This window comes from Leguminivora glycinivorella, chromosome 27 (assembly GCF_023078275.1).
Source record: "Leguminivora glycinivorella isolate SPB_JAAS2020 chromosome 27, LegGlyc_1.1, whole genome shotgun sequence".
NCBI classification, from domain to species: Eukaryota; Metazoa; Arthropoda; class Insecta; order Lepidoptera; family Tortricidae; genus Leguminivora; species Leguminivora glycinivorella.
Genome location: NC_062997.1, coordinates 5364167 through 5391932, shown reverse-complemented (window position 1 = coordinate 5391932; position 27766 = coordinate 5364167). Strand labels below are relative to the sequence as shown.

Genomic DNA, 27766 nt, shown 5'->3' with positions numbered 1-27766 from the left:
AAAACTGACAAAACAAGCCTAGATTTGCTTGTGGTCGTAATTATCCTAAATTTAAGTAAGTAGGTTTGAATTTCAAAAGAGAAAATTGATCCTAAAAGGCGTCTAGATTACCAGGTTTAGGCTTAAATGAGTGTAGCAATACAACTTGCAGAACATTTTCTTTTTTTTTCGTAAATTATGAGTGACATTGTAGTGATAGGTTGCCAGCCTCTCGCCTACGCCACAATTTAACCCAAATAACAAACAAAACATCAAATAACAAAATATCAAATAGCGTATGTGTATGACATTGGAAAATTCGCGAATTTTCCACAACCATCGATTGTAATAGTTGAACGTTGAACTACATTTGTATGGTCACCACGTCCGATTAAGACATTCGTCATACGCGCTGCAAGAATGAGTATGAAGTACTTGCAGACCATTGGAAACAAATGAATCATGAGCGATCGCACAAATGTGCAGTAAAAAGTCTTTGCGAAATTGCGGAACTCTGCACTTGCAATAGAATAACCAGACCATGGCCTAGTATGAAAGTGCGCACACGAGGCGACGCAACTTTTCATAAAAATACGAAAGTCGTTGAGCAACTGTATCCCCCGTGGGCGTAGATGGCGCCTGTAATGTATGGGATATCGGTCCGACATCCGATATAGGATAATGTGAAAACGCACTCAAACGACGCGTGGTTCTTACTCACAAAACCTCTGCACACCGCCACAAAAAAAAACATTGGACGTTTTAGATTTAGTTTTTTTTTGTTTGAAAGCTGAGTTAGTCGGGAGTGTTCTTAGCCATGTTTCATGAAAATCGGTCCACTATGTCGCGGTCGGGGTTTTTTTCAAAATTTAAATATTGTTATTACGTATATTAATAGATCGTATGCTATTTGGGCATATGCTTCGGCAGAGAGGATAAGTTCGAATGAGAAGGCACACTGCCATTTTATCCCGCCAGGCGGCGCCTGTGCAAGTGTCTAGGCATGTCACTGTCATTCATATGTGGAGAAAGAAAAAACATACCTATCATCTTCTCGCTCTCACGTACGGACGGTGGCGCCATCTGTCATAACCTTTGAGTGTGCCTCCTCATTGATGATTGGCATTTTAGCACATAATATACACCGTGTTTCCGGTATCACTAAAAACCTCAGACACCCCAACTGATTTTTATTGTTTTAAACGTATCTAGAATATTCATTTTTTAATTTGATGATTATTATTTTTTTAAATTGAATATTTAATTTTCTGTGCAGCTCTACTCGACTTTTAACTCTACACTCAATAAAATAATTGCTAGCTACCATCGTAAACCTTAAAACTGATTAATTGTGTACGTTACTGCAACGACATAAGGTTTACCAATAGACAGCTATGTCACTGTAAAGCACGTTAAACTGTGTCACAGTAAACTTCAAATTGGACAGGTGACGCAGTAAGCAAATTTAAACCTAACGTTCAAAATGACAAGGTTGTAATTAGGTAAGAGTTCAATTTGTTATGACTTATGATAAACTTTAAAATTAAAGTGACGCACAACGTCAAACTCGTAGTGGAAAAAATAATCGTCCAAGTAACCAGCCAGTATTAATACCCCTAAATACTGAAAAAGGTATACAACCTCTAGCAATATGATATGCACAATGTTGTATTACGAATTTGTAGAATGGGCACGTAAACAATAACTAATAATACAAATTAAAACAAAAAATATTACCCCCATCAAGATATAGCTCAATCGATTCTACTCTCGATTCTGAACAAACGGTTTTCAGGTTTTTAGTGTTAAGTGAAACACGGTGTATAATAGTACAAGTACAGAAGGCTCACTCCTTTGATGTTCATAAAACGCCGCCATTCCAATTCTTACCTACATTAACAAACGGACCACTCGCAAGCAGCCGACATTGAATTCTATTGCGCCGCGCGAAGGTCGTCATCACTGAATGGGCCGCGAACTCGCGGCCGCTGGCATGTACTTGTGAGCATTTTTTTTAAATTGTTATAGGGAATTTTAGGTCAATTGTACTCAGAATCACGAGTACTTTCAATCTCACTGGGAGACAAAAAGTGTCCCAGAATTTCCATACATTTTTGTTACTTTCCTCTTTTGTTACCCCATACAACATGTACGGAAAATGGTAACAAAATAAGAAAAAATCGTATGGGACAATTTTTTTAACTACTAGGATTGAAAAGGCTAGTAATTCTGAGTAGATATAACATATTTTTTTTTTTCAAAAATATCACACTTCATAAAAGTGGCGAAAAAAAAAATGCTCTTGTAGCGCCGCGATATAATTGCGGAGTGAGCCGCCCCCTGATTTTAGTTTAACCTAAAATACTTACAGGGTCGTCGAAAATCTCTTCTATCCTGGTATAAATGTCCTTCCCCCTCTTCTGCCGCACCAGCAGGTAGATATTCTCAACGCCTGGACACGAGCGGAGAAGCTTCTCCATGAGCACCTTGCCCAGGAAGCCTGGAGAAGAAAGGAGAAGTCAGTTTTACATTGAACTTAGTGCGTTTTTAACCCCCGACGCAAAAACGACAGGGTGTTATAAGTTTGACGTGTCTGTCTGTCTGTGTGTGTGTCTGTCTGTCTGTCTGTATGTCTGTCTGTCTGTGTGTGTGTGTCTGTGGCATCGTAGCTCCCGAACGGATGAACCGATTTAGATTTAGTTTTTTTGTTTGAAAGCTGAGTTAGTCGGGAGTGTTCTATAGCCATGTTTCATAAAAATCGGTCTACTATGTCGGGGTTTTTTTTTTTCAAAATTTTAATTTTGTGGTTATTACATTATCCTATCCGATATCGGAAGTAGGAGGGATTTCAAAGGAAATAACCTAACCACAGAATTAAAATTAAAAAAAAACCGACATAGTGAACCGCTAACCAACTCAGCTTTTTCAACAGTTTAATTTTGTGGTTATTACATTATCCTATCCGATATCGGAAGTAGGAAGGATTTCAAAGGAAATAACCTAACCACAGAATTAAAATTAAAAAAAAACCGACATAGTGAACCGCTAACCAACTCAGCTTTTTCAACAGTTTAATTTTGTGGTTATTACATTATCCTATCCGATATCGGAAGTAGGAAGGATTTCAAAGGAAATAACCTAACCACAGAATTAAAATTAAAAAAAAACCGACATAGTGAACCGCTAACCAACTCAGCTTTTTCAACAGTTTAATTTTGTGGTTAGGTTAAATAGTTAACTTATATTAGGATTGAATACGAGTAAGCTAGTGTTTCTGAGTAGAAATGACATAAAGTTTATAAAAAAATCATATTTAACAACACGCTCATGTCACTGACATGTGACTGATACGATACGGATCGGTTAGCGACGTTTATTCGAAGATTATTTTAGATACAGATCCTATCCATATCGTGTGTAGATATGTTATTTGCATACTTTCGAATTGGGCTGTAGGTAAAAACAAATAAATTCAATTCAATTCAATTCTTTATTGCTTCCATGTTGGTACATAATTAAGAGATTAACTGCGGACTCGATCGTCACCGTCACCGTAAATATGAATATATGAATAAATTGGCATAATATACAAGTTGTAATTAAAACGACGGCCTGCGGGCTAGCTGAAACGACAATAATAATGAGCTCATATATATATTAAAAAAAAAATGTGTTTATATGTTTTATATTGTTTTGTAAGTGTTTTTTATTTTACTTTTATACTCATATTGTACAAAACCTAACTTAAGAAGGAAAATAAATAAAGAAAATTATAATATTAATATTTTTTTTTGAGCTCATATAACCGCAACCTTCAAATCAAGAGTGAACAGGCATCTTCTGGGCGAGCTCACTCCATCGTAGGCCACGTCTTTGCCTTTGGCTAGTAAGGTCCGACCGAGATCTCGGTCTCGGTCTCGGTCTCGGCATTCTCGGCCGAAAATCTGGCCGAGATCTCGGTCTCGGTTCTCGGCCAATATGGGCCGAGATTCTCGGCAAAACCGAGACTGCGGTTTTTAGCTTTCAGTTTGTTACATCGCCCGTTTGGTATCCCGATTTTAGTGATTTTGGTAGGGTCTTTATCGATATTTTAAGCCAAAAACAAACAAATACCTAGGTATAATTCATAAAAGAGTGTAACATATTTGCGACAACTTGATGTGTGTGGAAGACAACGACGACGCGAAAAATCAAAGCAGCAGGTTAGAATAATACCTGCCTTACATGATAGAAATGGCGAATTACGGAATATCTGACGAAATTTTGAGCTTTGTGGATGCTGTTTTGAGTTTTTTTTAGTAAGTATGGGTTTTCCATAGTCATGTTTTTGATATACATACATACAATTTTGGAAATAATCGCTAACAAAAAAAATAGTTCGTGTCCCTTAACTTTGAAGCATGTGCCTAAAAATACGTCAAAATCAAAGTAAAGCTTAGTAAAGACGTTCAAGGAAAACCTGGAAAACTACCCGTAGAAAACACGATTCGACAACCTGTTTTATGATTTCTTGCAAAAAGTCACAAAAAATCAGGGTATTAAACGCGCGTGTCAAACCTCTGAAATTGTAGGCTATTGGCGACTGCTTACCACCGGGCGAGCCGTATAGTTGTTTTTGTCACTGACGTAGTCTATTTTGCTATTGCTACGGTAGATAGGTAAGGAGTGCGGATAGGTTTAGGTAGTTACTGAACCAAACACTAAGCAGGACCCAACATACTCTTGGTTTCCTGGTTAATAGGCGAATTTCGATTATGAAAACATTTTTTTGTAAAAATGGCATATTTTTTACTGTTTTACAAATTCTCGGTCTCGGTCTCGGTCTCGGCCGAGAATCAAATTGAATCTCGGTCTCGGTCTCGTTCTCGGCCGAGACAAAAATATCGTTCTCGGTCGGACCTTATTGGCTAGTCTGTGGCCAAGACTAAGCCCACATAATTAACAATAAAACGGTGTCGCCAGAAGCCGATCGCAACCCAGCCTGAGTCTATCGCATGCGCGGATCCAGGGGGGGGGGGGGGGGGTCATGGGGGTGACCCCCCCTGGAGCCTAAGTTGGCTATACAAATAGACCACGTGACCCCCCCTGGGGCCCCGGGCCTTTACCACGTGAACGTGACCCCCCCCCTGGGCACGAAGCTGGATCCGCGCTTGGTCTGTCGCGCCAATACGAAATAGATAGCTAGCTATGATATTATCGTGAGCGTTTGTGCAATTGTCTACGTATCCTGACCTTCGAAACCAGAGGGGAAACTAGGCCTTGTTGGGATAAATCCGGTTGGAAATCATATAATGATGAATTTAGCATTCATGAAGCGTTTAAGATGGCCAATTGATCACATCCTATGATCAGACGATCGATTATTCAACATTGATAATTTATAAGTATACCTCTGGTACCTATATCGAAATTAAGTCAAGGAAAAAAAAGATTTTATAAGATTTTTCAATGCGATAGAAGGCAAACGAGCACACAGGTTGTTCGAGGTGCGTTAATTTACTTATTTTACTAATTTACTTATTTTACACATACATACATACAATACATATAATCACGCCTGTATCCCATAAAGGCGTAGGCAGAGCACATGAACTACTAAGTTTCAGTGCCACTCTTGGCAAAAAGGGGTTGAAAGAAATCCAAATTGTGACATTGCAGTGACAGGTTGCCAGCCTCTCGCCTACGCCACAATTTAACCCATATCCCACAGTCGACTTCTACGACGCCCACGGAAAGAAAGGGGGTGGTGAAATTCTTAACCCGTCACCACACGGGCTACACGGGGCTACGGGGTTATATGTTATATGTATGTACTTATTTTATACAGTATTATAATTATTATATTTGCTAATTATTATTTTGCGGTATTATAATTATTTTATTTTATTCACGGGTTAAGAATTTCACCACCCCCTTTCTTCCCGTGGGTGTCGTAGAAGTCGACTGTGGGTTATGGGTTAAATTGTGGCGTAGGCGAGAGGCTGGCAACCTGTCACTGCAATGTCACAGTTTCGTTTTCTTTCAACCCCTTATTTGCCAAGAGTGGCACTGAAACTTGAGTAGTTTCATGTGCTCTGCCTACCCCTTCATGGGATACAGGCGTGATTGTATGTATGTTATGTTATATTTCATTGCGCAATAGGCTTTAATAAACCCTTCAAAATTCTGCACTTATTTCAAACATACTATCATGCATTATGAAGATCTAATGGAATGGGGTCGAGGTCAGGAGACATTTTGTATGGCGATCACGTTTCTTTTTAAAATTCTATCGGTACTGTCACTTTTTAGGGTTCCGTAGTCAACTAGGAACCCTTATAGTTTCGCCATGTCTGTCTTTCCGTCCGTCCGTCCGTCCGTCCGCGGATAATCTCAGTAACCGTTAGCACTAGAAAGCTGAAATTTGGTACCAATATGTATATTAATCACGCCGACAAAGTGCAAAAATAAAAAATGAAAAAAAAATGTTTTATTAGGGTACCCCCCCTACATGTAAAGTGGGGGCTGATATTTTTTTTTCATTCCAACCCCAACGTGTGATATATTGTTGGATAGGTATTTAAAAATGAATAAGGGTTTACTCAGATCGTTTTTTGATAATATTGATATTTTCGGAAATAATCGCTCCTAAAGGAAAAAAACCGGCCAAGAGCGTGTCGGGCCACGCTCAGTGTAGGGTTCCGTAGTTTTCCGTATTTTTCTCAAAACTACTGAACCAAGTTCAAAACAATTTTCCTAGAAAGTCTTTATAAAGTTCTACTTTTGTGATTTTTTTCATATTTTTTGAACATATGGTTCAAAAGTTAGAGGGGGGGACGCACTTTCTTTTCCTTTAGGAGCGATTATTTCCGAAAATATTAATATTATCAAAAAACGATCTTAGTAAACCCTTATTCATTTTTAAATACCTATCCAACAATATATCACACGTTGGGATTCGAATGAAAAAAAAAATCAGCCCCCACTTTACATGTATGGGGGGTACCCTAATAAAACATTTTTTCCCATTTTTTATTTTTGCACTTTGTCGGCGTGATTGATATACATATTGGTACCAAATTTCAGCTTTCTAGTGCTAACGGTTACTGAGATTATCCGCGGACGGACGGACGGACGGACGGACAGACAGACATGGCGAAACTATAAGGGTTCCTAGTTGACTACGGAACCCTAAAAAGTGCGTCCCCCCCCCTCTAACTTTTGAACCATATTTTTAAAAAATATGAAAAAAATTACAAAAGTAGAACTTTATAAAGACTTTCTAGGAAAATTGTTTTGAACTTGATAGGTTCAGTAGTTTTTGAGAAAAATACGGAAAACTACGGAACCCTACACTGAGCGTGGCCTGACACGCTCTTGGCCGGCTTTTTTAATTGACATTGGAGTCCATTTCTTTAGAAAAGGCTACTTGCATCCTAGTCAAATCAGCTTCTTTTTAAGAACTGTGAAAACGATTTTGAACGATTTCCTAATATTCAATTTATATGAAATCGAATTGAGTGACGTCACAGTCAAATCAGTTACTTTATATATTTCTACCTGGCTTATAAAATAAAAATTGGATTGAAAAATAACTTCTGTCCATGTTTTTTTACGATTATCTGATGCTTTATTTCGTACATGGTATATAATATTTTATTTTAAGTACTTTCAAGTTCCCTATTGATTTAGTCTAATTAATACAAAATTCAAGGATGTATGAAATAAATTAATATTTAAGTGCTTCTAAATATTTATAATATTTCCCACTTAGACCCAGTGACATGACCTCACGACCGTCGAAAAAACGCCTGCATAAATCGGTTCGAGGGTTGTTCGAGAGTGCCGACTCTTAAAACGTAGTGATTCAATGCTCTTTGCTTAGACCCAGGTGCAATTGTTTTGTTATTTAATTTAAAACCGAGAAAAAACTGAGATATTAATACAATTTGCAGAAAATAAGAGAAAATACGAAACATTATTTTCGTCAATATCTGATTCACAGAAATCGCGAAGCGTCTGGTTGAGGTAACTGGTGACCGAAGAGCTGGCGACTTCCTCGCTCAACGTATCAGCATTGCGATACAGCGAGGAAATGTCGCCAGTATCCTTGGTACAATGCCTCAAGGGCATATTTTAGACATTAGCTAGCTTTTAAGTTTAGTCTTAGTTTCTTATATAATTATGTAAATATGTTCATGTAAATAAAGAGTATAAAATGAAGAATAGTAAAAAAAACATAACATTAACATAAATACTCTATGGCGACCTTGAATGTGACAGGTCAAGGTCATCCAAGTTGTGTAATTTTTTTGTACCTAAGTAGTAAGTACCTAATTATATGTTTTAACCCCCGACGCAAAAACGACGGGGTGTTATAAGTTTGACGTGTCTGTCTGTGGCATCATATATAGCTTTCGAACTGAGGAACCGATAGATTTTTTTTTTTTAAGTGGAATAAGGCATTCGGTGTTCTTAGACATGTTTGATGGAAATCGGTCCGCCATATCGGGAGTTTTATCAAAAATTTAATTTAAATTTGAATTGTGTTGTGGTTATTTATGACTAGAAAAAAAACACATTGAACTCACCTGTAGCGCCCGTTATCATAATATTTTTTCCATGATAAAACCTCTGTATCTCTGTTAATCTCTTCTCGTCCTTCCTACATTCCAAACACTCGTCTATCTTTCTACTATTTACATTTATCTCCAAATTCCTATTTTCCTGTTCCACATTTCCATTTATCTCTCGATTCCTGATTTCCTGTTCCATGTTTCCGTTTATTTCCTGATTCCTGTCGGCTTTCTGTTGGATTAGATTTTCTAGATTCATGTTTTCTGTTTTCACCGCTGTCATGTTTTCCTGTTTTGTTTTGTTCCTGTCCGCGCTTTCCTGTCCGTTCCTGTTCTCAATTTTCATGTCCAGTGGTTTGATGATGTTGCTATTGGTGTCGAGAGTCGTCATTGTGATTGTTCAGCACATTCTGTAAACAAAATATTTAGATTTAATAATAAAATTAAATGTTTTTATTATTGAAAATTTACTAATTTTCCCTGAGTATTTTGTAATGAAATACCCATAAGAATTATTTCTAACCCCCGACGCAAAAACGACGGGGTGTTATAAGTTTGACGTGTCTGTCTGTCTGTTGATCTGTCTGTCTGTGTGTGTGTGTCTGTGGCATCATAGCTCCCGAAAGGATGAACCGATTTAGATTTAGTTTTTTTTGTCTGAAAGCCGAGTTAATCGGAAGTGTTCTTAGCCATGTTTCATGAAAATCGGTCTACTATGTCGCGGTCGGGGGCTTTTTCAAAATTTTAATTCTGTGGTTAGGTTAGTTTGTTCAGTTTTTACTGTTGATAAGTACGGTACATGAAAAAAAATGTATATTGCAGCATCTGCCCCCATTTATAAATATATGACGTGTCGATAAAGTATCTCCGCTGCTTACACTTATGGTGTAACGTTTCGCTTGGCCGCTAAACCGCAAAGATTAATTGTGCCGCCATTTACATCTTGCACTACTTTTCTATTCCTACATTTTGCAGAATCATGTTTTCATAATTTTCCCCTCACTAGCTCGGAAACACGTGTTTTATCCTTTAATGCTAGTGGGTAAAAACGCATTTTATCCACTAGTGGGTAAAGTAATTTGACCTTGAATATAGTCAAATTAACTGCTTTAAAATTGACAAAAGTAGGTAAATTTAGTAATGAAGATGATTTACCACCTGTGGAACTACTGAAAGCAGTGATAAACGCATTTTTGCGTTGTAGTTTCCTCGCTGTAGTGAGGGGAAAAGTTTTGTGTTACACACGGGTGCAATAGTTATTTGTTATACAAGGGGGCAAAGTTATATTTTAACGCCGAGTGTGGAATTGAAAAACGAGCAAGTGAAAGGATTCTATAGTTGAACCACGAGCGAAGCGAGTGGTTCGAGAATAGAATCCTGAACTTGCGAGTTTTTTAACATACGAGAAGTAAAATACATTTTCACCCGAGTGTAACACAAAACTTTTCCCCTCACTATAGCCAGGAAACTAGAACGCAAAAAATGCGTTTATCACTGCTTTCAGTAGTTCCACAGGTGGAAAATCATCTTTATTACTAGATTCACCTACTTTTATCAATTTTAAAGCAGTTAATTTGACTGTATTCAAGGTCAAATTACTTTATCCACTAGTGGATAAAATGCGTTTTTACCCGCTGGTATTAAAGGACAAAACACGTGTTTCCGAGCTACTCGAGCTAGTGAGGGGAAAATTATATTTTACTTCTCGTGTATTGAAAAACTCGCTATGTTCACTATGTTCAGGATTCTATTCTCGAACTATTCAACTATACACACACACACACAACGTGCAAGTCGTGCTACTTTTTTTTATTTTATTTAACGCCTTATCAAAACCATTAAAATATAAATAAAAAAATCATACTTAAGATCATATCAATAATATAACAATGAAGTGTACCCTATTACAACGGAATGTGGATCCGTATGTAGTAAAATTTCACACACGTCTATCGCGGCCCAGTTTTAGCTGACCTTAACTTACTCATCGCGAGTCGAGTGGAATCAGGGGCGGCTCACTCCGCGATCCTATCGCCGCGCTACAAGTACATGCCGGCGGCCGCGAGTTCGCGGCCTACTCAGGGGTGGCGCGCATTCTCATGGAACGCACGTTCGCACATTCTAATTGTTACTTTACGTCGCGAGTTTTTTTAAGTTTCATGTGCGATTTCCGCGTGTGGAATGACTAATAAAGCTTAGTTAAATTGACATCATGAATAAAATAGCACAATTTTACATAGATCTACTATTGATTGAGTCCCACGGAAAAATTCAATAAGGCTTGTGATGTTGGGACAAACAAAAATATATAAATACTGTATATATACCTAGAAAGTACCCAAGACATGAATATAATAGTATAACATTTTTTGCACATATTAATTCGTTTTAATCTATAGGCAACCCTATCGTCCGACGCTGCGCACGTGCGGCTCGTTTCTTTGTTAGAATTTTGTAGGCATTAAAAAAGCGGCATTTCGTGAACATCAAAGCAGTGGGCCTTCTGTACTTGTACTATTATATATTCTGTGGTGGAATGCCTAATCAGCAGAAACAATAGTGATTTATTTGAATTTAATTGAGAAATGTATTAGGGCCATTTTTTTTTCAAAGTTGTCCACCCCACTTTTCTTTGGATTTGGAATGTTTTATGTGGTTTCCACTCAGAATCGCGACTCTCTCTTTCAAGGTTTTTTCCCGTTCCATTACCATTCTTTCATACATTTTGTATGGCGGTAACGGAATGGAAGGTCTGAAAAATGTATGGAAATCTTGGAGTATTATACAGAGTTACTCTCGAAGTAAAGTAAAATGTGTAATCACAGTGCATAGACTGCCATCTCTCGACACAAGCTTAAAACTTTTGAACCTCGGTCTTGACAATTTGGCCCATATTGTTAGCTTGATATGTGTTAAAATGTCAAATATTAATATTAGCGCCATCTAGCTGAGCGTTCTCCAAAGGTGTTACGCCATCTAGGCCACCGTACCTTTTTCTCTAGGCTTTGAGGTACGTTTGTTTCTTAGACTTTATCCATCTATACGGAGTTACATATGTCTTTGCTACAAAAGCACCAAGCCTGAAAGTCAGTTTGATGCACGCATATATACGCCACGCAACATGTTATGTCACGTCACGTCATATGTAACCCGCGGCGGGCCAAGGTCTTGAATCTCTAACATGTTCACTATGTTGCTCGAGAATCGAGATTGAAATGGTTAAATACTAGATAATTCTATAAAAAAACCGGCCAAGAGCGTGTCGGGCCACGCTCAGTGTAGAGTACCGTATAGTTTTCCGTATTTTTCTCAAAAACTACTAAACCTATCAAGTTCAAAACAATTTTTCTAGAAAGTCTTTATAAAGTTCTGCTTTTGTGATTTTTTTCATATTTTTTAAACATATGGTTCAAAAGTTACCCCCCCTCTAACTTGGGACACCTTTTTTTTTCTTTTAGGAGCGATTATTTCCGAAAACATTAATATTTTCAAAAAACGATTTTAGTAAACCCTTATTCATTTTTAAATACCTATCCAACAATATATCACACGTTGGGGTTGGAATAAAAAAAAAATAAGTTCCCACTTTACATGTAGGGGGGGTACTCTAACAAAATATTTTTCCCCTCACTAGCTCGGAAACACGTGTTTTGTCCTTTAATACCAGCTGGTAAAAACGCATTTTATCCACTAGTGGGTAAAGTAATTTGACCTTGAATAAAGTCAAATTAACTGCTTAAAAATTGATTAAAGTAGGTGAAACTAGTAATAAAGATGATTTACCACCTGTGGAACTACTGGAAGCAGTCATAAACGCATTTTTTGCGTTGTAGTTTCCTCGCTATAGTGAGGGGAAAAGTTTTGTGCTACACTCGGGTACAAACGTATTTTCCCCTCACTAGCTCGGAAACACGTGTTTTGTCCTTTAATACCAGCGGGTAAAAACGCATTTTATCCACTAGTGGGTAAAGTAATTTGACCTTGAATAAAGTCAAATTAACTGCTTTAAAATTAATAAAAGTAGGTGAATCTAGTAATTAAGATGATTTACCACCTGTGGAACTACTGGAAGCAGTGATAAACGCATTTTTTGCGTTGTAGTTTCCTCGCTATAGTGAGGGGAAAAGTTTTGTGTTACACTCGGGTGCAAATGTATTTTACTTCTCGTGTGTTAAAAAACTCGCAAGTTCAGGATTCTTATTCTCGAACCACTCGCTTCGCTCGTGGTTCAACTATAGAATCCTTTCACTTGCTCGTTTTTCAATTCCACACTCGGCGTTAAAATACAACTTTGCCCCCTTGTATAACAAATAACTATTACTTCTCGTGTGTTAAAAAACTCGCAAGTTCAGGATTCTATTCTCGAACCACTCGCTTCGCTCGTGGTTCAACTATAGAATCCTTTCACTAGCTCGTTTTTCAATTCCACACTCGGCGTTAAAATATAACTTTGCCCCCTTGTATAACAAATAACTATTTTTCGACTTTTTATTTTTGCACTTATCGGCGTGATTGATATACATATTGGTACAAATTTTCAGCTTTCTAGTGATAACGGTCACTGAGATTATCCGCGGACGGACGGACGGACAGACAGACATGGCGAATCTATAAGGGTTCCTAGTTGACTACGGAACCCTCAAAACCGGCTAATAAGTGGCCGTATACGCATAATTTAGTGGAGGGCTCTGTGCCAACAATTCATAATGTCAAAACACCCAAACATATGTTTCGGAACCTTTAGACGCAACAGAAGCGAAAATGCTACAATACAAAGAAGCCACCCTTTCAATTTTTGAATTTTAGTTAAATATACTAGTGTTAGGTATTAACTAGATATATAGAAAAAAATTGTCTATTCAGAAGAAATGAGTTTTTAAAAGATATTGCTGTTTCCTCCTTCAAAACTTAATCAATCGTAACGAAAGTTGACAACCTGAATAAGAATGAAAGTTTAGTTTTTTTAGCTAATTGTTACCAATTTTTAATATCACACCTTTATTTGCGCCTTAATCAATAAGGCCGTTTTTGGAATTTTTTGTTGGGCTCTGGCGTCCTTAAAATTAAAAATATAAAAAAATCAAAACGGTCCGACACAGAAATAGTTATTTGACTTATTTGTTATACAAGGGGGCAAAGTTGTATTTTAACGCCGAGTGTGGAATTGAAAAACGAGCAAGTGAAAGGATTCTATAGTTGAACCACGAGCGAAGCGAGTGGTTCGAGAATAGAATCCTGAACTTGCGAGTTTTTTAACACCCGAGAAGTAAAATACATTTGCACCCGAGTGTAACACAAAACTTTTCCCCTCACTATAGCGAGGAAACTACAACGCCAAAAAATGCGTTTATCACTGCTTCCAGTAGTTCCACAGGTGGTAAATCATCTTAATTACTAGATTCACCTACTTTTATCAATTTTGAAGCAGTTAATTTGACTTTATTCAAGGTCAAATTACTTTACCCACTAGTTTATAAAATGCGTTTTTACCCGCTGGTATTAAAGGGCAACAGACGTGTTTTCAAGATAGTGAGAGGAAAAAAAATCTGTGTTGAAATAGTTATTTGTTATACAAGGGGGCAAAGTTGTATTTTAACGCCGAGTGTGGAATTGAAAAACGAGCAAGTGAAAGGATACTATAGTTGAACCACGAGCGAAGCGAGTGGTTCGAGAATAGAATCCTGAACTTGCGAGTTTTTAACACACGAGAAGTAAAATACATTTGCACCCGAGTGTAACACAAAACTTTTCCCCTCACTACAGCGAGGAAACTACAACGCAAAAAATGCGTTTATCACTGCTTCCAGTAGTTCCACAGGTGGTAAATCATCTTAATTACTAGATTCACCTACTTTTATCAATTTTAAAGCAGTTAATTTGACTTTATTCAAGGTCAAATTACTTACCCACTAGTGGATAAAATGCGTTTTTACCCGCTGGTATTAAAGGGCAAAACACGTGTTTCCGAGATAGTGAGGGGAAAAAAAATCTGTGTTGAAAAAATAATTGCTCTATCAAAAACCAGGGAGGAAATAGTCGAGAGCGTTCGTATAGAGAATTTACCCCTCCTGTATCATCTTTAAAATCACGTCACTGAGTCGTTCCGTTCGGTCAATGACCGAATACCGTAAACACAATAGTTTTCTAGTCAATTAAGCATGTTGATTTTCATTTGCTTGTCAAATCAACCACACAAAGTGAATGCTGACTTTGGCCATAGAGGAATAAGTAAGGAGAGTTGTAACTCCATATACTAAATGCAAGTTATTTGTAGTGACATCTAGCGTCATCCACGCGTCAATCACGCGTCAACTAGTCATTTCATTTCATCATTCAAGTTAAAATTAATGTTAATAGCGTCGTTCACTGTTGTATCAACATTGAATTACCTGGCAACCAATTGTTTGTAATAACGGTCTCTGATTGGTCGATAACGCGATAGATAAAAAAAAACGTGTTTCAGATGCAGAAAAATTTGCCAGGTATCGCAAATTAGTAAAGAACTTGTATGAAGTTCTATTTTTGAAATTATTACAGTTAACGAAAAGTGAAGTGTAGTGAAATATTATAGTAGACTAAAGACTATCTAACACTGAAAAGTCAGCACTTATAGTTTAGTATATGGTGTCCTAATTGACAGATTAAAGTCGACGAGTAGGTACATAGATATTTTATTAGGGGTTGCGGACCTTGGCCCGGTTGTAACCGGTTTACCGTCCGGCGTGACGTAACGGTTGCTTCATTCACTTTCGTGGTAATCGCGTAGACTTGATGTCTAGCTCGTTTGTAGTACTATAACCACGAGGAACAAAATTGTGTCCGTAGTAGGAAATGAGTACGAAGCAAAGAGTTTATCTTTTTTTATGGGATAGGAGGCAAACGAGCAGACAAGTCGCCTGATGGTAAGCGATCACTGCCGCCCATGGACACCCGAAACACCAGATGTGTTGGAGGTGCGTTGCCGGCATTTAAGATAGTACGCTCTTTTCTTGAAGGTGTGTGTGTGTGTGTGTGTGTGTGTGTGTTCGCGATAAACTGAAAAACTACTGAACGGATTTTCAAACGGTTTTCACCAATGAATAAAGTGATTCTTGAGGAAGGTTTAAGTATATGATTTGTTGCGATTTTGTTTGAATTTGTTGAAATATGACAATATTTGCTCATCAAGTCGGATAAAATTCCGCTAACTTGCATTAGGGTCATTCCGAATGAGAGAAATGCTCTGGTAATTCCGAAAGGGGAATCTTGATATGATGGAAATAATGGTGATTGTTATGCGACTTTCCTAATTAGACGACTTTCGGAATTACCCTAATGCACCATAATCGAAAACGCTGCCCAAACCGTTTGAGCTATATATCATAACCTAACCGCAAAATTAACATACATACATATATACAATCACGCCTGTTTCCCAGAGGGGTAGGCAGAGATCACGGATTTCCATTTACTACGATCCTGACAAATCACTTTCGCTTCACACACTTTCATAACGTTTCTCATACACGCTCGTCGGTTTCGAGTACTTCTGACCTGGCCTTTTTGCAATATTTCCCCGATTTGAACAAGAAAAGTTCGCCTAGATCTTCCACTTCCAACTGACCCTTCCACTCTTCCGTTATTTAAAATTTTGAAAAAACCCCGACCGCGACATAGTAGACCGATTTTCATGAAACATTATAGGACATTCTTACTTACACAGATTGACTGAGGCCCACGGTAAGCTCAAGAAGGCTTGTGTTGTGGGTACTCAGGCAACGATATATATAATATATAAATACTTATATACATAGAAAATATCCATGACTCAGGAACAAATATTTGTGCTCATCACACAAATAAATGCCCTTACCGGGATTCGAACCCGGGACCGCGGCGTAACAGGCAGGGTCACTACCGATTGCGCCAGACCGGTCGTCATGACAAACATGGCTAAGAACACTCCCGATCCTGACTAACTCAGCTTTCAAACAAAAAAAAACTAAATTTAAATCGGTACATCCGTTCGGGAGATACGATGCCACAGACAGACACACACACAGACAGACAGACAAACAGACCAGACAGACAGACAGACCAGACAGACAGAGAGACACGTCAAACTTATAACACTCCGTCTTTTTTGCGTCGGGGGTTAAAAATGGCCCCAAGTGCGGCCCCGGCATAATTGTTTGCCAAACATTATAAATTAATATTTATATATGATTACCCCACTTTGCCGTGAGGCAATTGACATTTCGCGAGTGTACGTGCTCAGAGCTGTGTTGCAATTCGGACGAGAGCTGAGAATCGGCGAACAACACGTTTATATAGATGCTGTCACGTTTCTAACCGATTATCAATCATTTTATCTGTTTTTTCTACTCCCGAACTGTTATTCGTCATTTACAGGGTCGTGCACAGATCTTTAAAACCCTACATATAAGTCTATTCCCCAAAGCCAGCGTCCGCCGGCTTTCGGCGCATGCGCGCAGTGTCGAAAAAACTGAAAACGCATTGTTTGGCTCTGTAACCATGGCAACGCATTGTTGTAAAGATACTGGAAGGCTTTGGACAACTGAGCTGACAGTGCAAACCTTTGCGTCAAAGTACAGAAAACTTTTAAAAACTAAGTTCATGGTCGTAGAAAAAGTATTGTATGCAACGGTGTTTAACTGAATCAAATTCGCCTCAAATTGTTACCCACGCCACTCGTCTTTTTTGACGTGAAATGTGACAGTTCGATTGGTCGTATTTCTGACTGGCGGTAACTGTGAGGTAACCGAGGGGAGGTTGAGTGGCTGTACTGTACGATAGTACTCTTTTATTACCTATAATGTGGCAAACAAGCATACAGTCCGCCTGATAGAAAGCGGTCACCGTAATAAAGTTATGGACGCGTTGCCAACCCATTAGAAACTTATTTTCAGTACCTTATACCTACTCAGACACTGCTTCAGCGATTCATTCATTAATTTAATTCATAAACTCACTTAAGGTTCAGTAGGTTCATTAAGGGGTTAAAAGAAAACGAAATTGCGATTTGCAATGACAGTTTGCCAGCCCATCGCCCACACCTCAATGGAACCCATATCCCACAGTCAACTTCTACGACACCAACGGGAGGAAAGATGGTGAAATTTTTAACCCGTCACCGGTTTTTCAGTGATTTTCATTGTTATAGTCAAAAGATGAGTACTATAGGTATAAATATTGCAAGATGTATTTTAAGTTTTTTGAAAACTTCAGTATGTTGGAACAAGTTCCTACAAATGGTTTCTAAATATGAAGTTAATAATATGGGTAATTTTTAGAATTAGATCAGCAGAACTTTTTATTAAGTTGGAATTACCCCGATACACCGATTTTACACATTTTTCTGTAAACTTAATATAATCGAACAAGCATCTACCAACCTATTTCAATCAACCTATTTATATCAGTTATACTCCGACATTTCAATATAGTTAAATGTTAAATGCCAAGCAATCAACACCGCGGAAGCGAGTCGAGAAAAATTAGGCAATACTATGTAATTTTAAGTTGCGATATCTCAGCATACATACCTACATACGCTTCATAAAAAACATAGGCACATTTCCGCGCCGTACTTTCACAATCGCATCTCAGAAAAAAAAACACAATCAGGCTAGCCACAACAGCGGCGGGAAACTTACTTTTTAAAATCCAAAGTCACTGCACTAAATGTCACTGGCACAAATTCAAAAATCGAACACTGAACTATCAATGAGAAAGCGCGCGACCGTGTGCTATCATGGCGTCGGACTGTTCGCAACCCGCCAAATTATGAGGTCAAAATGAACGTTGCATAACATTTTATTACATCGTATTACATAAAAATGGCCGTTGGGCTCGCTATTATGCAAAGTCAGTCGAATCCCACGGATTTCTAGGTTACTCTGCGTATTTCGCGCGTTCAAGTTTTAAGACTTTTAAGAAACGTGCGCTGCGTCGGTTATGATTGTTATTGTTAGTATGATCAGTATTGTGATCTGATGTCCACCCCCCACTACTGGAGCGAAAGTGAGGGGGGGGGGGGGGGGGGGGGGGGTCATCAGTGGTGGTAAGAATGTAGTATGCATATTAATAATTTATTGTTGACGCAATAAAAGATTTGCGTGACTTTTGCGAGCGATAGCGGTGAATGACATAGACACGCGTTTTCGTTTTCACGTGCATTCTGCCAGTATTAATAAATAATCTTTTCCCCTCACTAGCTCAGACACACGTGTTTTGTCCTTTAATACCAGCGGGTAAAAACGCATTTTATCCACTGGTGGGTAAAGTAATTTGACCTTGAATAAAGTCAAATTAACTGCTTTAAAATTGATAAAAGTATGTGAATCTAGTAATAAAGATGATTTACCACCTGTGGAACTACTGGAAGCAGTGATAAACGCATTTTTTGCATTGTAGTTTCCTCGCTATAGTGAGGGGAAAAGTTATGTGTTAGAAAGAAAAGAAAGAAAATACGGTTATTACGACCAGAAGGTTACTTATATACTAGAGTACATAAACACAACATGTAAATACATAATGTTTGATATAGGGTGCAATAGAATAGTTATTTTCTCAAACATGCAATGAAAGTCGTTGTCTGTACGTTCCTTAAAATGGGCTGGGAAGTATCGCTTTTTGGGCGCAACAACTCGAGAGGCCTGCAAAGTAACTTTTTTTATAAAATATTGTCCTTTAGAGCATTTTTTTTTTATTTCATTGTATGTTTGAGAAAAGCACTATACATGCCTCGGCGTGAAAACGGATTCCCGGCCTCGTATCCCTATCCGGTATACGAGGTAATATATACCCACTTGGCCGGATATCCTCATTTTCCCGGCCTCTGATGTAATGTACTATTGTTATACAAGGGGACAAAGTTGTATTTTAACGCCGTGTGGAATTGAAAAACGAGTAAGTGAAAGGATTCTATAGTTGAACCACGAGCCAAGCGAGTGGTTCGAGAATAGAATGCTGAACTTGCGAGTTTTTTAACACACGAGAAGTAAAATACATCTCAAAGTTAAAACGCAGTAAGTCTATATGCATTCCATACACACTTACTACAATTTTCTTTTCATTGACAGACGAAGATACAAGTTTTTTTAAAAGTAGTGACGAAATATCAAATGACATTGTGTCAGGTGTCATTTCTATCTAGAGGTAATTTCTGCTTAACAAGTAGATACACCGCAAGCTAGTGTCGACTGTCGACTATAAAACGAAAAATTAAAATTTTGAAAAAACCCCCGACCGCGACATAGTAGACCGATTTTCATGAAACATGGCTAAGTACACTCCCGTGTCTCTTTTATTTACACGCGAGTGCTTATCTTTTGTTCGCTTTTATAGCCGATAGCTCATAGCTTACTAGCTCGCGGTGGGACCAGAGCCATATGAGAATAATAAGGGGCACACCACACTGCCGTATCGAATGTGTTTGCGAAGAATGAAGCGACGAATTCGCGTGCAGAGTCAACGGTACGGTTGCGTTTTTCACCGTATCTTCGAAGCGGCGATGCGTGACGAATCGCATCTACATACACTACGGACATTTGCCATCAGAATTATCAGATATATCGGAATGGACTACGTGCTTTATTTTATAAAAGAAGTGTCGGTCAGACTAATAGGTGTCTCGGGGGACTACAGGGCAGGGTCTTTCTTTGCCCAAAAAATAAGTTTAGCGGTGCAAAGGGGCAACGCCACCAGCATCCTGGGTTCACTTCCAGAGGTCAGTTCTCTAGGTGAGATAAATAAATAAAATAAAAAATAAATATATTAATAGTTGTAAATAAACTACGTGCTCACAAATATATAAACAAAACTATATTGAGTGTTTAGATATTTTGAGGACCTCGGGCGCTTCGATATATTTGACCGTGATTGTACAATAATCCTTATACATATACATGGAGGTTAGTGTGGTAAACTCAAGCTCAGGGCATCGCATTTTGGTCCAAAAACGTTGCCAAGGCCGTCAATAATCAATACCGTAAAACGAGGTTGATTGAGTTGCAGGCGTCCATAGGTTACGGTGACCGCTTTCCATCAGGCGGGCCGTATACGTGTTTGCCACCGACGTGGTATTAAAAAAAAGTGGCTTTGAAACGCAGGGGCGACATTGAAAATTTCGATTTAAAGTCATACTGTAAGTTAACTCGAGATTTTCTATAGTAGACTGACAGAAATATTTATTGATGTAACTACCTAGTTACAATTTGCCCTAAAGTTATATTGCGACCAACGCCACTCTCAAGTCGAATTGGCCCCTGATGATTTTTGTATCGGCATCAGAGTTTCTAAAAACGTCTTTAGATTTAATTGCTATTCAAAATGTCCAGGCGTTTGAGGAATTTTAACAGTGTCCGCGAATTATGCCATACGCTTGTTTGCCACCGACGTAGTATAAAAAAAATGCATTTTTAACCCCTGACGGCCCCAACGCAAAGACGACGGGGTGTTATAAGTTTGACTTGTCTTTCTGTCTGTCTGTCTGTGGCATCGTAGGTCCCGGCCGGATGAACCGATTTTGATTATGAATAATCTAACCACAAAATTAAAATTTCGAAAAAAACCCTGACCGCGACATAGTGGACCGATTTTCATGAAACATAGCTAAGAATACTCCCGACTAATTCAGCTTTCAAACAAAAAACTACGGAAGTTACGATGCCACAGAAATACACACACAAACAGACAGACAGACACATCAGTCTTATAACGGGGGTATACGGGATACCCCCATTTGCCAGAATTTCATTTGCCATAATTTTATTTGCCATCCTATTCAACAATCATAATATTGTTTCTCATAACATCTTATGCCATAATCATTGTTTACTATATTAATCTAGTGCCAGAAACTTTGTTTTCCATAAAGTCAGTTTCCATAATGTCATTTGTCAGAATCATCGAAATCCGTAATTACCACATTCCATACCATCATTTGTCATACAAATTAGTGTCCAGAAAAGTCAATTTCCATAATGTGCTTTGGCAGAATCGAAAACTACTATAATAGGTACCTACTAGAAGGACTAGAGAATGAAACTGCTATCAGAAAGTAGGTTAGGTTAGAACTGTGACCCCCTGGAAAATGAAACTGCTATCAGAAAGTAGGTTAGGTTAGGTTAGAACTGTGAACCTCTGGAAAAGGAAACTGCTTTAAAAGTAGGTTAGGTTAGGTTAGAACTGTGACCCCCCGGAAAATGAAAATACTATCAGACAGTAGGTTAGGTTAGGTTAGAACTGCGACCCCCTGGAGAATGAAACTGCTGTAAAAGTAGGTTAGGTTAGGTTAGAACTGTGACCCCTGGAAAATGAAACTCCTATCAGAAAGTAGGTTAGGTTAGGTAATAATATGGGCAACAATTAATATGGCAATAATTGCTTATGGCGTTTGAATATTCTATGAAACCATATTATTGCACTTAATAATATGGCTAACAAATAGTATGGCATTGTATGATTATGGAAGGTAATATTCGGATAAACAACGAGTATGTCATATGATTTTTATGGTAAACAAATCATTCGGGCAATTGAAATTCAGGCAAGTTAGATTCGGGCAAATGAATATTATGTTAAATGACTGTCGGGCAAACAATAGACAACCGTATAATTACGATTCAAGTGTGGTAAATAAGAAATTCGAAACTAGTGGCGAAAAATTAAAAGACGTAGAGAATGTTCTAAACAAGTTGCGAATTACTTATTCGCACATGTACCGCACAACGTTTTACAGTATACATATATAGCCATTTCAATTTTTGACATATTTGCGTAATGAGCTCATTACCTAACAAGTGCGACCGTACAGCGCCATATGTACAATAAGAAATGTTATTAAGAGTAATTTATAATATTCTTCGATATTTTTAAGTTTCCTGATTGCGTATAATGCTAATCTTGAAATCAGTTTTCAAAGCGGACTCCAGGCTCCCATGAGCAGTGGCGAATGCCGGAATAACGCAAGGAAGAGGATGATGATGATTTTTAGTTTCCTGGTTCCGTTTAGTGCTAGCACCCCTCATAAACTAGCAACACCTAACTAAAGCTAGGAACACACTACGCGGACGTCCGTCGTGAATCGACCGCGGACGGGAATCTGGACAATGAAATTACACATAACCGTGCAAACTATCGGTCGACGGACGTGGACGTGGCCTTGAGCGCATGGACGTCCGATCGAAATCTGGCTCGCTGGATGTTTTGTTCCGTGCACACTGATCGGTCGCGGTCGCGGTCGATTTACGACGGACGTCCGCGTAGTATGTTCCTAGCTTAAGGCTTCCCACAGACAGTCTTAAAAATTCATAATCTTAAAAAAAACTTGTATGCAATCTGACAGTTCAAACTGACACTGACAAGACACTGACAGATCTGTCAGTGTCAATTTGCATACAATTTTTTTTTAAGATTATGAATTTTTAAGACTGTCTGTGGGAAGCCTAAAAGTCTCGTAGCCACGCCATAAAAATTAAAAAAAAAATCCAACGTCAAATGTCAATGTCAAACAAAAAGCGAAGCTTGCTTGCCTTTCTTGGAAGCGTTTATCGGTTTTCAAAATAAAACTAACTAATAATGCATAGTTCAAAGCTGTAAACACATGGGAAATGAGCCAAGGTGCGGCCTTAACCCGCAGTCGGGTGAGCAGCGAGCAACTTGAACTCCTGCTGTCGTTTATGGAAGAGCATCCCGACTTTGCGGCGAGCAAGCAGTCTGTGTATTCAAGGCTCAGTTCGTGCAAGCTTTGGCGTCTTTTGGCTGAACGCCTGAACGCGGTAGCTCAGGATTGTGGGGGCGCGAGGAAGTCTCCCGACAAGTGGTGTCGTGTAAGTTTAAAAATATATTTTATTTACTGAATGCGCCGGGTGCCCGAAGCCATTAAAAAAATACACAGAATACATTAAAGACTAGTGAAAGTGTAGTGTAGTTTCATGTGCTCTGCCTACCCCTTTATGGGATACAGGCGTGATTGTATGTATGTACATTAAAGACTAGCCTAGGTAACTCTGTATATACTCAGTCACTCAATATGAATAATACTTACGGCCCAGCCACGACATTGGTCTAAGTAGTAGTAGTTAGTAATAAACTTTATTGTACAAAAATAAGAACACACACAGGAAAGAAAAAAGAGCACACACATAATTTGTACAAAGGCGAACTTATCCCATTAAGGGATTTCTTCCAATCAGGATCAGGTTTTCAGGGATCAAAGCGCGACAGTGGTGAGCGGCAGCCATACGTGCGAATAAAAAGTCCCATCGCTGTGTCTCGCTCCAATTTTGGCCACCGCTCACCGCTGTCTAGCTTAGACCAATGTCGTGGCTAAGCCGCACGAAGCGCTTTGCTTCTTCTTTTGCTTCTACTGGCAGTGCGCACTGCCAAGGAGTGGAATTCCTTGCCGGCGGCTGTATTTCCGAGCTCATATAACCCGGCCACCTTCAAATCAAGAGTGAACAGGCATCTCCTGGGCGAGCTCACTCCATCGTAGGCCACGTCTTTGCCTTTGGTTAGTCTTTGGTCAAGAGTAAGCCCATTTATTATTAAAAAAAAGAAATAAGCCGTTACAAACAGATAGAACACTTCATAGAGAACTGAAGTTTGACAGCAGTTCAGGGTTGAATTGGGCATTTTGGCGAAAACGATCATCAAAAAAATGTTTTCTAAGGTAGGTAAATTTTATGTTTTTCCCACACAGAATCGCAAGCCAAAAACATTTTTTTTTTTTTTTTTTCAAAAAAACATGACTATATTACATTTTTTCTTTTCGCCAAACTGGAACCAATTTGTTGGCGAATAGTGCGCTCTCAAACATATTTTACCTTAATTAAGTTGTTTACCACAAACCACAATGCAACTTACAACTAACATGCGTTTGCGTACTTACTTCGTCTCACGACAGCAGTATAAACAATGTTTTGCTACACCCTTTCCAGGGTCCAGGGTCCATTATGTATATGCCCATGTAACATATTGGAATGCAAATAAAGATCTTTTCCCCTCACTAGCTCGGAAACACGTGTTTTGTCTTTTAATACCAGCGGGTAAAAACGCATTTTATCCACTAGTGGATAAAGTAATTTGACCTTGAATAGATGCAAATTTTCTGCTTTAAAATTGATAAAAGTGGGTTAATCTAGTGATGAAGATGTTTTACCACATGTGGAAGTACTGGAAGTAGTGATAAACGCGTTTTTTTGCGTTGTTCTTTCCTCGCTATAGTGAGGGGAAAAGTTTTGTGTTACACACGAGTGCAAATGTATTTTACTTCTCGTGTGTTGAAAAACTCGCAAGCTCAGGATTCTATTCTCGAACCACTCGCTTCGCTCGTGGTTCAACTATAGAATCCTTTCGCTTGCTCGTTTTTCAATTCCACACTCGGCGTTAAAATACAACTTTGCACTCTTGTATAACAAATAACTAATCTATCTAACCCATTCGATCTAGGATAAAAAACAACTGGTCCCAAAATTATTTTGCATACTTTCCACTTTTGTAACCGCTGTACAAAGTGTTTTAAAAATGGTAACGAAGTGGAAAAAATAAATTTGGGACACTTTTTTCTGCCTAGTAGGATTAATAGCGCTCAGGGCAAGGAAAAACATTAAATTTACCTATTTAGACAAAAAAGTTTTTTAATATTTTTCGCGATAATGCCCAATTGTGCGGTCCTTTTCTAATGCATGACATCCCTTTCAACAATTCAAGGCTCCCAAAAATCAAGTAATTATCTGTGATAGCGCACAGTGCGCACACAAGGAGAGATCAAGTTGTGCCCAGGGCTCGGATACCGGTTAAAGTTTCAAACCGTTATCAGGGGCGGCTCACTCCGCGATTCTATCGCCACGCTACAAGTACATGCTGGCGGCCGCGAGTTCGCGGCCTAATCAGGGGTGGCGCGCGTTCTCACGGAACGCACGTTCGCACTTTCTATTGTTACATTACGTCGCGATTTTTTTTTAGGGTTCATATGCGATGTCCACGTGTGGAATGGCTAATAATGCTTAGTTAAATAGACATTATGAATAAAATAGGACAATCTTACACAGATTTTATTGATTAAGTCCCACGGAAGAGTCCAACAAGGCTTGTGATGCTGAAGGCTTAAACAAAATATATAAATACTGTATATATACCTAGAAAGTACCCAAGACTTAAATATATAGTATAACATTTTATCTGAGAATTAATTCGTTTTAATCCATATAGGTAACCCTATCATCCGAAGCTGCGCAATTTAAAAAGGGCATTTCGTGAACATCAAAGCAGTGGGCCTTCTGTACTTGTACTATTATATATTCTGTGCCGCTATCATGTACTTGCGGACAAACCTTTACATTTCGTTTTCGCTCGAAAAACCGCTATTTTTAAACCGGTTTTTAGGAGAACTCTTTCATAAAGGTTTCGTTCGATTAACCGGTTTAGAACAAAATAAACCGGTTTATTCCGCAGCATGATTAGTAATACTGTTCTAACCAAACAAAAAAGTCGCTGCGTGAACATAGGTATTTACGCAGCGCCGGTGCGTCTTGCCGTTCGTCGAATAAACCGGTTTATTTCGATTAAAATAAAGTTCTCATAACGTTCGCGTTCTTTAAAAAGTTTGGAGTAAAATCGAAATAAACCGGTTTTAACCGGTAAAAATAAAACCGTTGTTAATAATGAGCCAGTTCAGATTCGCTCAGTCCGAACAGTGACATATAACAAAAAGGTCTTCTTCTTCTCAGTCGTTCCCTCATGGCTGAGGATCGTGACCAACAGTGATTTCTCTCCACTTGACGCGGTCTAGGGCCATATGGACTGCCATCTGCATGGAACCACAAGCTTTCTTCACGGTCTCAGCCCACCTTAGCGGTATTCCACCCCTGGAGCGTCGGCCTTCGACTTTGCCGAGGATAATGTTCCTTTCGAGAGTGTGCTGTTTAGAACGCATGATATGCCCGAAGAACCTGAGTATTCTCTCCTGACAAATAGTTGAGAGCCGCTTGGTGATATTCAGTTCTCGCAGTATTGACTCGTTAGTTCTAAAGCAATCAAAAAGGTACAAAAGGAACCCTTATGATGAGACTCTGTCTGTCTGTCACATTACTAAATATTTTAATATTATGTCCTTACAATAAGCAATGTGAGGAACATATATATTTTGTATTTTCTTATTGCGTAGTGAACTCTTTTAAAAACATACTCGATATAGTACATTACGATACAAGTGCGTAAAAAAGGAAGTTCGAAACGAGTCGCGATAAATTAAAAGGCCAGAGGTTAAGCCTGGCTATCCAAAGGGGTAACACTGTCAGCCTTCTGGGCACCATAATACACAGTGACGACTTGGGGAGCATTTTTAGGGTTCCGTAGTCAACTAGGAACCCTTATAGTTTCGCCATGTCTGTCTGTCCGTCCGTCCGTCCGTCCGCGGATAATCTCAGTAACCGTTAGCATTAGAAAGCTGAAATTTGGTACCAATATGTATATCAATCACGCCAACAAAGTGCAAAAATAAAAAATGGAAAAAAATGTTTTATTAGGGTACCCCCCCTACATGTAAAGTGGGGGCTGATATTTTTTTTTCATTCCAACCCCAACATGTGATATATTGTTGGATAGGTATTTAAAAATGAATAAGGGTTTACTAAGATCGTTTTTTGATAATATTAATATTTTCGGAAATAATCGCTCCTAAAGGAAAAAAAAGTGCGTCCCCCCCCTCTAACTTTTGAACCATATGTTTGAAAAATATGAAAAAAATCACAAAAGTAGAACTTTATAAAGACTTTCTAGGAAAATTGTTTTGAACTTGATAGGTTCAGCAGTTTTTGAGAAAAATACGGAAAACTACGGAACCCTACACTGAGCGTGGCCCGACACTCTCTTGGCCGGTTTTTTACTTATAAGTTAATTTTGAGTTAGGAAATAGATTACTTTTTTATCTTTATTGTATATACATATTCCTTATTACTTTGAGTATTTTATAATTTTATGTAATAGAAATAATGTTTTTAGTTAATTGTTTAAATAATAGATAGAGATAAAAAAAAATTAAAACATGACCGAAGATTGAATGGACAAAACACAAGTGCATCAGGACATTGATGTGCATCAAATATAACTGCGTATAGACAGATAAAGTCTAAGAAAAAAACGTACCTCAGTACCATACAGAAAAAGGTACGGTGGCCTAGATGGCATTACACCTTTGGGGTACGCTCAGCTAGATGGCGCTAATA

General features: G+C 38.5%; 1 protein-coding gene across 2 annotated transcripts in view; it reads right to left on the bottom strand.

Annotated features, from left to right (window-relative positions):
- The window catches only part of LOC125240317 (fatty acyl-CoA reductase wat-like), a 34612-nt gene extending 16130 nt beyond the window's left edge, over positions 1-18482 (bottom strand). Inside the window, exons 1-3 of one of the 2 annotated variants that reach the window (XM_048148199.1) lie at positions 18080-18482; positions 8550-8944; positions 2349-2479 (exon numbers count right to left, since the gene is read on the bottom strand). In XM_048148199.1, the coding sequence (XP_048004156.1) occupies positions 2349-2479; positions 8550-8925 (507 nt within the window). In that variant the 5' untranslated portion in view covers positions 8926-8944; positions 18080-18482. The remainder of the gene's footprint in view (positions 1-2348; positions 2480-8549; positions 8945-18079) is intronic. The other variant, XM_048148198.1, reaches the window with a different exon arrangement.
- Positions 18483-27766: the final 9284 nt, after the last annotated feature.